Consider the following 14,888-nt stretch of genomic DNA (forward strand, 5'->3'; position numbering starts at 1 on the left):
TGTGCTCTGATAAGAGCATAACCTGAGGCTGTATTTTAGTGTTTCAGGATGGTTTGAAATTATGTGGGAACAGTTTTGTAAATAGACAGGGAGAGACCTTGTCAAATAATCTAATTGTTTTTACAGTCCAACCCACTCAATTATCTCTGGGAGTAGATGTAAAAACAGAGCCACTTAAATCAACAGAAAAATAGTACAAAGATGTAAATCACTGGGTGGGGGAAATGCACCACATATTTTTACATCTGAAAACAGGAGACTGAAGTATGGTCACACAAAAGCAGGATGCTCTTTTATAATATAGAGAAAATGCACAGTAGTAATTTTCTCCCTTCCTTTCTCCCTCTTACAACCTCTGCCCTGACTTTTTTAGCAGACTAAGCACAGCCTGTTCCTTATAAAGTCAGTTCTACATCCTACAGTCTGTTCACCAGATATTTCTTTGAAACCTCTAATGCAGTACTGTACAATTAATAACATCTACTGTAACTTATTAAGCGAAAGAGAAAGGAGAGGAGAGGAGAGGAGAGGAGAGGAGAGGAGAGGAGAGGAGAGGAGAGGAGAGGAGAGGAGAGGAGAGGAGAGGAGAGGAGAGGAGAGGAGAGGAGAGGAGAGGAGAGGAGAGGAGAGGAGAGGAGAGGAGAGATATAGTGCCATTTTATCTTCACATCAACTATTTCCACTGAGTCCATTTTTCTCACACCAATGGAACTTTGCTGTTGCAAAATGACACCAAATTTCACTCTGACGTGAAAAGGCAATGCCTCGCAAGAGCAGAATTAAGAGGCACCTAAGTAAGATCAGGTGCCAGATTTAAAACAAAATAAAAAGCTTTTTACAGTGACAAAGTTTACTGCAGCCCAGAGTAGAAATAGTTCAAAAAGTGAGCAGATTAGTTTATGAAAGATGGGTACTTTGGTAATTTTTATAGACAATGATCTTGATACAAGCTCCAGCATTGGAAATTGCTACATTTCTGACTGCTGAAGGCTGTTTCTTCTCTCCCTCTTAAGCATCCTCTCTTAAACATTATGCTTTGATAGAGCACTTTGGTCCAGCCCAGCAGAAACTTCCTTTATTCTCATATAAACTGTGCTCAAAGTTGTGCATATTTTTTTTTCACCAGGATGAGGTAAATTTATTCTGCAGGCTTGCAATGGTGCAGGCTGCAAAACATGCTCAGTTCAGTGTGGACAACCTCTGTCCTCACATATAATATATTCTAATGTCTGCAGCTCTGGAAAGGGGTTTTCTGGAAAAGCACACAGAAAATATTCTCATGTGAAGCCAATTTGCTTGTTTACTGTGAAATAATTTACTTTCTTTAAAAGATTAAAAGATAGGCTTTTTATGGTTCATGATAAACCTGGGTCTGAATCAGAGCAGAGGGCTGCATTCCCTGCATTCCTGACAGGTCTCAAGGGTGAGTCCTGGCATCAGCTGCAGAGGAACAGCACAGAGTGTAGAATGCACGTCTTGGCACCGTGGGGGCAAAAAATACTTCAAACACTGATACAGATGTCCTTAGAAGTTTAGTTACAGTCAGATACAGTAATATCCTTAAATGAACCAGCTGACTGGTTCATCTAACATCCTCAGAACAGCATAAATCAGCATGAGCTGCAAGGTTTTGAAAAACATATCTGCCTTTGAGCTATTTTAGTTATTCGAGGCCTCAGCTGAACACTTCAGATGTGGTTTCATAACTGATTCCAACAAATCTAAGATGGTGGTGTGTAGGGGATGGATGATCCCAACTTTCTGCTCACCCTCCCCTGTGTGTCAGTGCTTTCGGTCATGTGGCCATGCAGTGATTTGCATCCACTAAGTCACATGAAAATTAGTAACTATTTTATACAGGGTTCATTTTCAGTCAGACTGCAAGGGAGCAGCCACTAATGCCAAAGAAAGAGAAGTGATGGAAATCTGCAGTCAAAAGAAGGGCCACCCTTTCACCAGCAATAGAAATGCTACATCTACTTATTTATGTATGTATGTATGTATGTGGAACAGCACCTGTAGATTATTTACGGAACATGTCTCTAGAAGTAACAACCTTGCCATAAATCCTCTGTCTCTGTGAGAGCAGCTAGTACAGTTCTTCCAGACAAGCCTCAAAAACTTACAGGTTCTTATGACAGGCAGCAAAAATCAAGCTGGTTTTGAAAATTGTCTGATATGATTATAATGTAGATGAATACAAAACTTCTAATTTCCTCATTTTGTAAATGTGTATTTCCATACTGGCCTTTGATTAATATTGTGATATTGAACAATCTATTTTGTCGTAGTTATTTTCATATAAATCTGGTCTTTATATAAATCTGGTCTTCATATAAATCTGATCTCATCCGAGCCAAATCATCATAAATATATCTTAAAATGTTTTCAGTCATCTGCAGACCTTACAGTCAACATGCTGATAATGATTTTTGTTTTTAAGATGTCTCCAGAGATTAAATGACTCATTTTATGTGATGGAAATAACCTTCCTAGACAGTATTGGGAGGATGCAATAAATATCCCACCAGATGTTAAAATATCAGAAAAATTCACTAATTTTTCCACAAAGGCAGACACATGGTCCTTTTATGCAGAACTGTGTATTAGTAGGGAAGATAGATTTTCCTTAAATAAGACAACAATTTTGATCCTACTGCACTTCTAAATAGCTACAAAATGTCAGCAGCATCACTGACAAGCTCAAACCCACATATCTTGATCCACTGGATGTCTGTCTGCATCTCATTTTCCTTTTCAGGGATATTTGGGTGGAGTAGACAAATGCACCATAATGAAAGAACTGGAGATGAAGGCCCTGATCTCGGATGACCTGCTTCCTCACAACAGTGAAGGGCATACCAAAACAGTGCAACTTCTACCTGTCAGAGGGGGAAGAGTTATGATCTTCTTAAATCATGCATGAGATAAAATCAACTATCACTGCACTGATTTGTACTGATGTCATTAGGACACTCTTTAACACTTAGTTTAACCAGTGGCAGGTGGTTGTTTAATTTCCATAGGTCTCCTCTGATGTCTGATGGCAACTGTGAGCTTTACACAGATTGCTGAACCAGGACCACTTAGGGATCCTCAACGGATCTCAGGTTAAAGCTGCACTGCAAGAGACTTGGAAGAGGTGGCCATAAAAATAGTGGAAACAATGACAAAAAACAAGGCAAAGCAAAAAAATTTCTTTGTCTGGGTTCTCATCAATCATATTGCTTCAGACAAGCATTTACATTATTTACTAACGGGGAGCATTTACTGGCAAATTACAATGCAACAGTGCGCAGGAAACAGAGAAGCACTCATTCCTCTTTGGAAATGAGTTTTTCTGTCATTTTTGGTGTTGTTTTTGTTGCTGTAACTAACTTACATATTTGTTTTTACAAAGTAAGCCCCGTTAGCGAAAATTATTTTATGCTCCCTTGCTACTATACCAACAAAATGAAATCCAAATTCTTGCATGATGTGACATGCAAACCATTTGCGCTGAAGTGACTGCCAGAAATGGATGGAAAGTTTTTATCCTGAAGAAATACTCAAGTAAAATGCTAGCATAATCTAAAATTATTTACTGAAAGTAACTGCAGAATATTTTGTGTCCCCTCTTTTCAGAAAATCTATTTAGTTGGGTCCTGTACTCGACAACTTACATCCACAGGTGTAAGTGATGTATTTTCCCTTCTGTGTTGGGTAAATTTGAAAACAATTTTTAAAAAAGATATAAACTAATTTTGTTAGCACTTCATGGGGAGAAAAACCCCTCACTAGTGCTGACATCTAAGGTAAAGCACACATATTTTCAAAGAAAGTATTATAAGTGTGTTACAAACATTAACGTTTTGCCAGTTTCACCCAAGATCCTGATGCAGGCCAGGTTTTAAGAGATGGATAGTCTCAGCTCCACCTAGATGCTCTGATCACAACTGCATGCACTTATCTCACTTAACATTCTTGTACGCCATGATTCAGCTTCCTTTCCTTTCTTCAATGCAGTGAAAACTCATCAGAAATAGATAAATGGATTATTCATTTTTGATAATACAACTTCAGCTTTTCCAGACACCCAAAGGCTCCTTTGCTCACAGGAAGTTAGAACTGAGCACTCATTTTTCTGCACCAGGAAAAATGTGACAGTTCATTAGCTTTTGCTATCCAACTCTAAAATTACAGTCACATCAATCTCTGTCCTATGGAGTGTCTCTGTTATCACAAAGTTTATTCAAAATTTCCCAAAGGGCCAAGACCAACACTTGGAAAAGAGTCTAACTTTGCAGGAAAACAAAAGCATGTCCTATTATCCACCACCTCAGACCCCCCCGCCCAACCTCATTCCTTCTAGTGCTGTTATTTCAGACTTGTGTCAGGTCTCAGTCTGAACACAGCTGGGAACAGTGATCTCAACCCTGCCCCCCACCACCCCCCCCCCCCCAGCCTGAGTAACATTAGTTTGAATCTTTCGTTCATTTGCTGACAGAAATATCAAGAGGTTTCTCTAAATGACAGCAAGATGCCTGGACTACCGGTCTGCCAGAAGGATTCCTCAGCATTGTGTAAATAACCAGCTGCTAGTGAAAGTGCTTTGAAGTTACCATGTGCAGCATCCACAGCACTTGGGCTGGATCAGTTTTTACAGGGCTACTTTCATGGCAAGCTCTTTTTGTCCCATCTGAAGAGTTTCCTTGTGAGCAATGAATGAGGATGCATCTTGGGAATGGTCTGATACTTCAGAAGATGGTTCTCATAGTTTATCTTGCATTAAGCTTCTCCTCTGAAGGAAACGCTGCAGAGCCCTTGTATTGATCACAATGATAGTCTTTTATCACTGGGCTGTCTGCACTATCACTATCCAAAGCAAATCTTTGCAAGCTGTGACTTTTATTAATTGATACATGTATAGATATATTCTGTCTTTTATAATGCAACACTTTTTTCCTGCAAATGCTTCAAAATAAGCTGGTCTTGATGAAGTTCATGAACATTTACTTACTGCCTGGTGAATAACTGCAATTTAGACTACTTTTGGACTTTTAAAGCCAAGAATGTCTTTATGTTTAAAAACCAGAAGTTTGGGGGTTTGGAGCTGTTTTGTTGAGCTGTGTTTCCTGTACTAAGTTTCAATGGAGGTAAAAAAAAGCAGCACTTGCACACCTAAGCAGCTAGTCAAAGGCAGAAGATAAAATCAGAAAAGGAAAATTGATAGCTAAAACACATTTAATGAAAGTTTCTAACCTGCAATTAGTTTGTAGGAGCAGGGAAGCCTGACATTTAAAACCACACCACAATCTGAGCAACACACCCCTACATACCCAGACGTTGAAAACTGTTTTAAAACATTTATTAACTTTTAATTTGATTTTTAAACTATTATTTTTTAACTTAAAAAGGCCATGATCATAGCTGGTTTTGGTTTTTTTTAAAATAAAATAATGACACACTAAGTTTTAGGTGTGAAAGTCATTACCTATGTCTATGCCCATATACTTGATTTATCCTTGATCACAGGATAATTCAACTATTTCAATAATCTTTAGCTTAGCTGCAATGATGCTTGGATACTTATCTGAACACAGTACAAACTTTCATGTGGATAATCCCTTAAGCTGAACCCCTCTTGTTCACAGCAGCACCAAGAGTACCATGTCATGGGTTTTAACACATGATTTCTAGCATGCAAGTATTAGATATTTGAGCAAATGTATATACTTCACAAAGCAATCCAGGCAATGTTCTGTTTTGCTATAGCAGATTTTAAACTTCCTTCCTAAGAAGGCTATATGGCCACAGAAAAACTTCTGCACAGTTCTGTAGATATTTTTTTCCTCATTTCATGCAGATGTTTTCAAAAATGTCCTGCTGGAAACCTTGTAACATTCTGAAATTTTAGCTTAAATGATTTTATGCATCAACAGAAACACTCACAGAAGCTGCTACAGACCGGTAGCTGGGAAACAAAGTAAGAGCAAGTCAGGAAGAACCTTTCTCTCATTTTCTTCTGCTTTGAGTTACATGACCAGTCTTACCTGATCTCAGCAGCCAAATCCCTTCACCTTTGGATTAGACTACATCCCACAGACAGTGAAAAAAATAGCCTTAAAACACAGGTTTACATACGTTTTATGTAACAAGGATACTTCCCTATGTTTAGCAAGATGATATAATTTTCTGTTGTTTCCTGCCTTCATTCACTCTGAAGCCAGATGGCCATAGTTAAATCACATGACAACGGGAAGACCCTTGCACAAACTAATAATAAAAATGAATTGCTTCTTATCAATGAACCAGGCTAATTTTTACAATACGGTGTAAAATGCAAAGTGGATCCTTTCAGTTTCTCTTTTCAGCAGTTCTGCCTTTTGTCTTTATCGGAAGAGTTACTGTCATGGCAGCTGGGATACTCAGAACAGAAAAAGGAAACAAAAAAATCATGAGGAAGCAACAAACCCCAAAGATACCCAACATGCACAAAGCATGGCAGCCCCTCAATATGCTCCAGAGATGCTGTGCCAAGCTACAGCAGCTGATTCTGGGGGCAGAGCCAGAAAGCGTGGAAATAGGGTCAAAAAGCAAGGAGCTGGCAGGGTTTCTCCGCATTAATGGAGGAGAGAGCTAAATCTGCAAGTGAGCCCATGTCTGAGCCAAGGAGAGCTGGTGGGAGAGGGGCAACAGTTGCAGGAGACCTGGTGATACTCGGGATGCTCTTTAACAGCTGGCTTGGGAAACAGCTGTGATTTTGGCTGCCAGGTCCACTTGAGCTTCCTCCAGCACAACCCTATTTGGAATCACTCAGTAACATATGGAAGGAACCACTCAATGCATATTCACAGAGGTGGAAAATCAGAGCATCATGGTGTGGCATTTTCACAAGTATCTGTGGGATTTTTTCAGGCAAAATACCTGGGATTCATCAAGAGCTTTTTCTTAAAATGGATACTTCAGAAACTTTAACCACACCTTTCTGACTTAATTTACAAAGGAAGTCAGTATCACTACAGAAGCTTGACCGATGGGAGTTTCAGAAAACTAGCACATACTTATCCCTCTGTAATGAGTGAGGATTTGATTTAGAGCCAGTAGTCAGTAACTGATTACTTGCACAATGTAATCACCATAACTTCAATCCTTGCTGGAAAGCAAGACACAAGTAACTTCAATTGTACACATGGTTCACACTGCTACATCAACAGAAAAATAAAAACCTTCAGAAACTTACCACTGAGGTAAGAGCCATCTGAAAACTGTAGATTCGTGCAAGGCCAAAGTCAGCCAGCTTTATCTGCCCGTTGCTGGTTACAAGGATATTTTGGGGTTTCAGATCCCGATGCACCACACGATGTGAATGCAGAAAATCCAGTCCCCGAAACAGCTGAAGCATCATATCCTATATATAAAGAAATCAATATGCAGTGATCAAGGTGGCTGGCAAACAAGTAAATCCCCTGTCATAATCTGAAAATTTAATTTAATAAATACTGACTTAAATATGTGCACAGGAGATAAACCCAACTATTAATACAAAACAGGGTGTTGCTAGAATGAATGGAATTGAACCAATGTTCTTATCGAGTTAATGTATGATTTCTAGTTGAATTACCTGAGGCTGAATAACAATAGTATAAAGATTAATCAATATACTTTAAAAAAATATCAAAAGTGTGTCTCTAAATCCCTGGATAACTTCAAAAGAATGCTGTCCAAGTAAGAAAAATACATAGCATTTTTGCTCTTTAAACCACACACCACTTTGAATTCTCACTAGCTTATTCTTTGTCCTGCTGTGGTGAAGTGAAATTTTATAATTCATTTTAACAGGCACAAGGACCTGTTTCAAACAGAAAAAAAAACTGTTTAAATGACAAATTTAATTTTATTTAATGTTATAGAGGAAAAAAGTTCACTTGGCAAAACCTGTTGTGTAGAATTAACTGAACAGGACAGAAACTACCTATAGATGAAAATTTAGCAATAAAACAGTGTAATAATCATAATTCTTAGTCTTCTTTCTATTTTGTTACAGTGATACAAACTTCCACAACATTTCCACAGCTGAAGAACCTATTTCATCTGTACTCATGTTTTGACAGTCTTAGTAATGTGAAAAGAATGAACCAGCAGACTCAAAACCAAATACTAGAAATCCCCTGCATTCCAAATTAGAAGGATACTGTCAACTTGAAAATTGTATCTGCCGAACAGGCAGTTACAAGAAGATGCTTCAACAAGGAAGAAATAAATGGATAAAGAAGTTTATTTGCTGCATGCAATTGACTTGAGGTCATGAAACTGCAGTTCTGCATATGCTGGTGGCATATGCTCTTTCCATAATCCATGCAGCAGTGTGTCCTCTAGTCCTGTTAGCAACCAAAATTATCTTGGAAAGGGCATGGCATGAAAAAGAAAAGGGAAGAAGGATAACTTGAGGTTGGTTGCTTTTGTTCTTCTCTATGGACTCGGGAATGTTGCAAGTAAATATTCAAGGCACACTACTGAAAGGAATCATATCTGAACATGGGTGTAAAAATAGCTCAAAACATTCAGCTTGATAATACTGCTTTAATTGGATGCACTTTAAAGGTAGGCTTTAGAGATATTACCAAATAATTTAATATAAAATTATTATTTTCTTGTAATGTTTCCTGGTCATTTATATAGAAAATACTATAAAATATATAGATCGTAAGTGCAGAAGCTCTCACCTGACCTCTGATAAAACAAGGCCATTTCTGTATACAGCCAGCTCATAAAGGAATCAGCTTTTATTTGAACATTGCAGTGATGAAGATTTTACCATGAAATTATGGATACTGTGATGTTGGCTGCTAGGGGGTCCGTGGAGATCCAGTGCTCCAGACCCAGGAAGCCACCAACTTCCCAGAGACAGAGTCCCACAAGGAACTGCCTTCTAGGGGGTCTTCTGGCTGGTCTCCTAGCTGCTGGATAAGACTCAGCAAGCGATGGCCATGGCCACAAGTGATCAGCTCTGATCAGTGATTTCATCTCAGCCATTCCAGCTCTGCTTGCCAGGCTGTCCCAGGCCAACTCAGGGACAGAGAGATGGGAAGTGTCGTATGGCAAATGCCACAGAGAGTCCTTTATTATCCAGCAGCCCTGTGAAGGGAGCCAGGAACCACTGCTTCCTCCTGAACTGGGGGAAACACTGGGGTTTTTATGGGGGAGAGCAAGGGTGGTACCAAGGGGGAAAAACCAATGGGTTACAATAGGATTAACATGGGTACAAGGGCATGGTGGGATAACAGAAGCTGTTCAGGATAGCTCACCATGATAAGAAAAGGTGAGCCAACCTAAGGAGCATCCTTCCAGGAGGGCTGAGCTAATCACAGCCCACTCAAGGGACATCTCTCCAGGGCAAGGCCATGGGTGGATCCGTGGCAGGCCCACGGGCCTCCACACTGTGACAGTATTAAATTATTATCACCTCTGAAGGAAGGTGGTGAACTGCAAACCCCATTTCCTGATAGCTGATGCCTTTTATTTCCTTTTGACAACTGGTATAATATGGTTTGGACCTTTAAAAGAAATACACAGAGTATATTGAATCCTCTTGTATTAATACAATTTCTTTTCGCAGTTCAGAAGTTTGTAAGAACTTGGGATGCAGCTCTGCAGGCTTCAGTCATCAGTAGAATTAATATATGTCATATCTGGTCGCTCTGCCATTTTACCAGCTTTTACCAAATCCCAAAAGTCTTTGGATCAGTCTTGCAGATGTGAAGAACATGCCAACAACATTATGCATATGCTTATTTTAAATATGAATTTTAGCTGTTTCACTGAATTTGGGCCTATTTTTTATTTTTATTCCAGGTTTACATAGTATCAAATAAGAAAATTATTTAAAGTATTAGTCAGATCCTGGCAAGTCCCTTTTTAGTGACATTTATGCATCCTATTCATTTGTCAACTCTGTAAATTCATTCAGGCAGTTACCATACATATCAAGAATATTTTTTCCAACAACTGATGCTGGTTTTGTTTCAACTTTCTTCCTCAAGCTCAGCATAATATAATTCTGCTCTACTCATTTCAAGCTGCAAGCAATGTCTTCAGGTTCTAAATTCAGAGTCTCCTTCTAGCCACAGGTAAAAAAAGAAAATATTTGAAAACAGAAACTGGTGTATCTTCCCTTCTACCCACTGGACTCAAAAGATGAATATCATTTACAGAAGCTGTCTTCACACAAAAAAATAAAATGTGCTGCAGAAAAGTGTACTGGGAAAGTGTAAATTTAAAAGGTGTTAGAAAGAAGAGCAACTGGAGGGAAAAAAAGTGCTGTATCTTCCTGGAAATTGAGGGTTAGTCCATATAAGCTGTTTTCTAGTATTCAGGCTGGACTGTTGATTATACTTATTACTTACTAGGATAGGTATTAACAGATTTCAGTTCAAAATTATCTGGAAGAACAGCCTGAAATTTCCTGTGCGTAAAGAAGGGCACTTGGATGTAAAAAGACTGTTTGCTATTTGTGATTCATTATTGCTCAGTTTTTAAATTCGCAGCAAGTTAGAAAAAGAGCAGAAGCCAAAATCACAAAATAGGCTTATTATTATGAACTTTAAATACAGAATAAGAAATGCGGCAGCTTAAAATTTTGTGCTGCACGTAAGCCTAGTCAAAAACCATTAGGCCTTGCTTTCAGAAAATTATTTTATTCCCTTGGTCAGCCACTTGCAAGAAACATAAGGCAGGGTCTGGGCTCTGTGCTTTCTTTGACACTGTAACTAACATCAGAAGATACTAACCTTTTCTAGCAAATTGGATAAAGGCTCTAAACATGCACAAGCCAGATGACTACCTAATTAAATCAGGATAATTTCACTCATCTAACGGAAATGCATCCATTTTTATTAGTGACGAATACCCAGTATTATCTCAATTACCAAGTTCTAGAAATAACTGCTGTAGAGTTTTCATGTGCCTCAAGGATTAGTTTTTTCTATCTCTTCTTTTCCCTGAGAAATTTTCTGTGGTAGATAGGCATACCACACTTTGGAATTACAGAATCATATTTCAAAAGTTAATTGGAAAACAATTCAATGATTCAAAATGATTCAGTCAATTCTATTCAACAAATAAGAACCTTTGTGTTTTAGGAGATTGAAGGAACAAACTCTAATGAGTCCTGATCAAACCTCTACTGATGTCTATCAGTGTTCTTAGGATACTGTACGTTTGCAAACAAAGACACAGAATGTGCCTGTTGTTTCAGATTAGAGATTTCTACCATGCTCTAAGATCATAAAACCTATGATAGTTGGCTGTTGCTCAAGTTGAAGATACATGCACATATTATCCTACTGCAATTACTTTCAGACAATCACAGCTTTACAATTTTTTTCCTTTTCAGGCTACATTTTCAATGCCATCTATGTGCAAATATAAAATATTCACCTGCAACTCAAATGAAAATGGAACTATTTTGGGATGCAATGAACAAATACACTTTCTTTAGAGCAAAATATGTAGCTTTAACTTTGTAGAAATCTCATAATGAAAACAGGAGCAAAATTTGTTATGGAAATGCTGCATCTTTGCTTTTTCCACCATATAAGGTATTGACGATGATTGCTCAGTCTGACATTTACTGAATTTATCAGCTCTGAACATCAGGGCCAAATGATGATGAACTTTTCAAGTGAAATTGTATTATGTCATAAGTCTCAATAATCCACAGAAATATATCCTGCATATTCTTCCCCTGTCATCAGTGAGGATGGGGCCGGGCTAGGGCTAGGCTGAGCAGCTGCTTCTGCTGCCTCTGCCAAAGGCAATATTCATGCTCACATTTTCCGACTCGGGCAGCAGGAACAGAAAGCCCTGGTTTCCTATACATTTTTGTGTTCACCTTGTCCTATCCCCTCTTGACTCTATGCTTCACTGACCCCTCTTAACCCTCCTCCAGCATCTGATCCATAAATCCCTTCCAAGCCACTGGATTTCAAATACCACTCTGATCCTTTAAGACTCACCCACCATCTTGACTCCCAACAAAAATATCTGTCAATTATCTACAGCAAATTAGTGCTTGCTTAAGACCTGCCAGATTCTCTGGAGGACTCTGCCTGCCTAATCCAAAAGAGGATGGCATGGCTGTCAACCAAAACATTCAAGTATCTACTCAAAGACAAAAGAAACCATGGAGTTGGTTTCAGTGGTGGTGCCTAGGCACCAGCAGCCAGGACTGCAGGGGCCTCAGCCAGGGGACACCAGGGGCTGTGCCCTGCCAGACATGCTCAGCTCCAGCCAGCTCCAACAGACCCACTGCAGCACATGGCTGGGCCCCTCAGTCAGCATGGTGGTGCCTCCACGGAGATATATTCAAGGGCAGAAAAGGCTGCAGAGAAAGAGGAGAAGGGAACAAAAGGAGTGAGAAACTGCACAGGAAACACCAAGGTGAGAGGAGAGGAGAGGAGAGGAGAGGAGAGGAGAGGAGAGGAGAGGAGAGGAGAGGAGAGGAGAGGAGAGGAGAGGAGAGGAGAGGAGAGGAGAGGAGAGGAGAGGAGAGGAGAGGAGAGGAGAGGAGAGGAGAGGAGAGGAGAGGAGAGGAGAGGAGAGGAGAGGAGAGGAGAGGAGAGGAGAGGAGAGGAGAGGAGAGGAGAGGAGAGGAGAGGAGAGGAGAGGAGAGGAGAGGAGAGGAGAGGAGAGGAGAGGAGAGGAGAGGAGAGGAGAGGAGCTGCTCCTATGCTGCTTGGGCTGGGGAGAGTCGGAAGTGATGTACAGCCTGGAAAAAGGCAAGAGAAGGTGTTATTTGAGTATCTGCTCCTTTTTTTGCCCACCACTTGAACTAGCAAATATCTATCTTGACTGGCATTAGACTAAGTTAATTTTCCCCAGGATAAATCTGTTTTGCCCATGATGGTACCTGGTAAGCAATCTTCCTCTCTTATCTCAGCCCACGAGCTTTCTTGCTTCTTGTTGCCCTCTACTTTGTGTAGCTGAGATGGAAGAAATCAGTGAGTGCCTGGATGGGAGTCTGCTGCTGGATTAGGCTAACCCACCACCATGGTAAAGTATGGATGCTTCCCCTTGGTAAGGGGGAACACAGTGAGATGCAACCTGAAGGAAAACACCAAGAATAATACATCTTCAGAGAATACATGCACCCTGAGATAGCATACACTTATGACTGGCTGCTCATCATATGAAGCTCATGCTTTTCCTCCACTGGCTACAATGTGAAGAAAGAAAATCCTTGAAACAGGTTGGCCTTCATTACAGTGACAGGAGTTCCTAATACCAAAGACAGTAATTCAGTGGAAGCCCACAAATATACTCATGTGCGTCACCAAATAAAAGCAACACACTACAGAGCCTTGCAAACTACAACAGACCCTAAATTTGTACTAATACACAGGTTTTACATGTTTTGTTTTTTTTAACCTATTTTCCTCTTCCTGCCCTATTTCCATGGTAGCATTTTGCAAAGCACAACAATTCTTTGGCATCTCCTAACACTTCTATTCTTCATGAGTATCCCACACACCTTCACAACTTGGATCCTTCACCCAGAGTTTCTGTGTATCTGCAACTCATTTTTCTTTTTGCTGAGCAGAATGGAATGTCCCTATTTTACATGGCAGGTGTTGGAATACTCATCCTGAACATTTCCTGTAGGAGTGTTTGCGTAAAAGGCAACCACAAGTGTAAACAAAGGGGATGAATTTTAGACAGTGATGTGTGATGAATCAGTCAAGGTAGTTTCATTAAAAGGCTCACTGCCTCTCACTGGAATAGGACCTTCTCAGAGCAGAAAGGGAGCAGAATGAGGCTTCTTTCATGTCCTACTCAGCTATATAGAATCCCCAACCAGTGAATTGCTTTCATTTTAAAGGATGATTTTACACATGCTGGAATGAAAGTTTAAAGAGCTGTCCTATTCTCTGAGGCCTATTTTTGAAGCAGAATAATTACAGCCCTTCTATGGTTATACTTTGTAACAAACAGTCAACATTAATTAATGCCAAAAAAACAATGGCATTCCTGAGGAATTACACAGTACAGATACATGAATAGCAAAAGACATGATTAATGTTGTTACACTGAATCCCGAAGGCATAAGCAATAATGTAGTGATTCCCTGTTAAATGCAGTGATTTTCTTTTTTAATTTTTGTCCTCACACTGGGCTGGGAACCCATTGTCAGCCTATCTAGAATGCCATGACTGTTATGGTGGGGGCAGATGCAATTTGCCACTGTCTGCAGAGCTGCAGGACACTCTTCTCCATGTAGCTGGCTGGATGCAGTGGCAGGGACACAGTATGAGGCAGACAGATCCCCTGCCCTTGTGCCCTGTTCCTTTTCTCAGAAGAAAGCTATTCTGACCAGTCTCCCTGCAGGGCATTCAGAAAGGGGATGAGGAGGCTGTCTTCGCCTTCTCCTAGCCACTCATCCATGATCCAACCAAATATATATAGGACACAGAGCCCTTCATCTTCCTTACATGGGGTAACTGTTTATCTCAGAATAATCCTACTGCTTTCCATAGAAGTATTCACAGGGTAAGGGTCATTCCTCAGAAGAGAAGACTGCTGTGATACTCCTGTCAACTAACTAGGGAGTACCAAGAGAATGTGAACTTCACAGCATGTTCAATTTAAATATGTTTACTGTTTTGATAAGAGAACAATAAATTCAAATGGTCTATTCACTTAGCCTTATTAATCAACCTTATTATGCATGATAACATATTCATTTTCTGTTCACAGAGTAAAATACTGTGCAGAGAAAGATTCACTCAATTTATTGAGTGTATTATTAATATCTGATAAGCACATGCAAGGAACTGGGTCTAATAACTGGTGGTGTTTTCTGTGCTGATACCCTGAAGGTAAATAATTTTTTAAAAGATAATTGTTACATG

The 14,888-nt window shown here is 39.7% G+C and overlaps 1 protein-coding gene across 2 annotated transcripts in view; it reads right to left on the reverse strand.

The window, feature by feature from the left end:
- Positions 1-14,888, reverse strand: part of CDK6 (cyclin dependent kinase 6) — a 121,227-nt gene that overhangs the window by 58,398 nt on the left and 47,941 nt on the right. For both annotated transcript variants that reach the window (XM_062494913.1, XM_062494903.1), the window contains exon 3: positions 7,223-7,390. In XM_062494913.1, coding sequence (XP_062350897.1) covers positions 7,223-7,390 — 168 coding nt within the window. The remainder of the gene's footprint in view (positions 1-7,222; positions 7,391-14,888) is intronic.

The sequence above is a fragment of the Cinclus cinclus genome, chromosome 1 (assembly GCF_963662255.1).
Source record: "Cinclus cinclus chromosome 1, bCinCin1.1, whole genome shotgun sequence".
Classification (NCBI taxonomy): domain Eukaryota; kingdom Metazoa; phylum Chordata; class Aves; order Passeriformes; family Cinclidae; genus Cinclus; species Cinclus cinclus.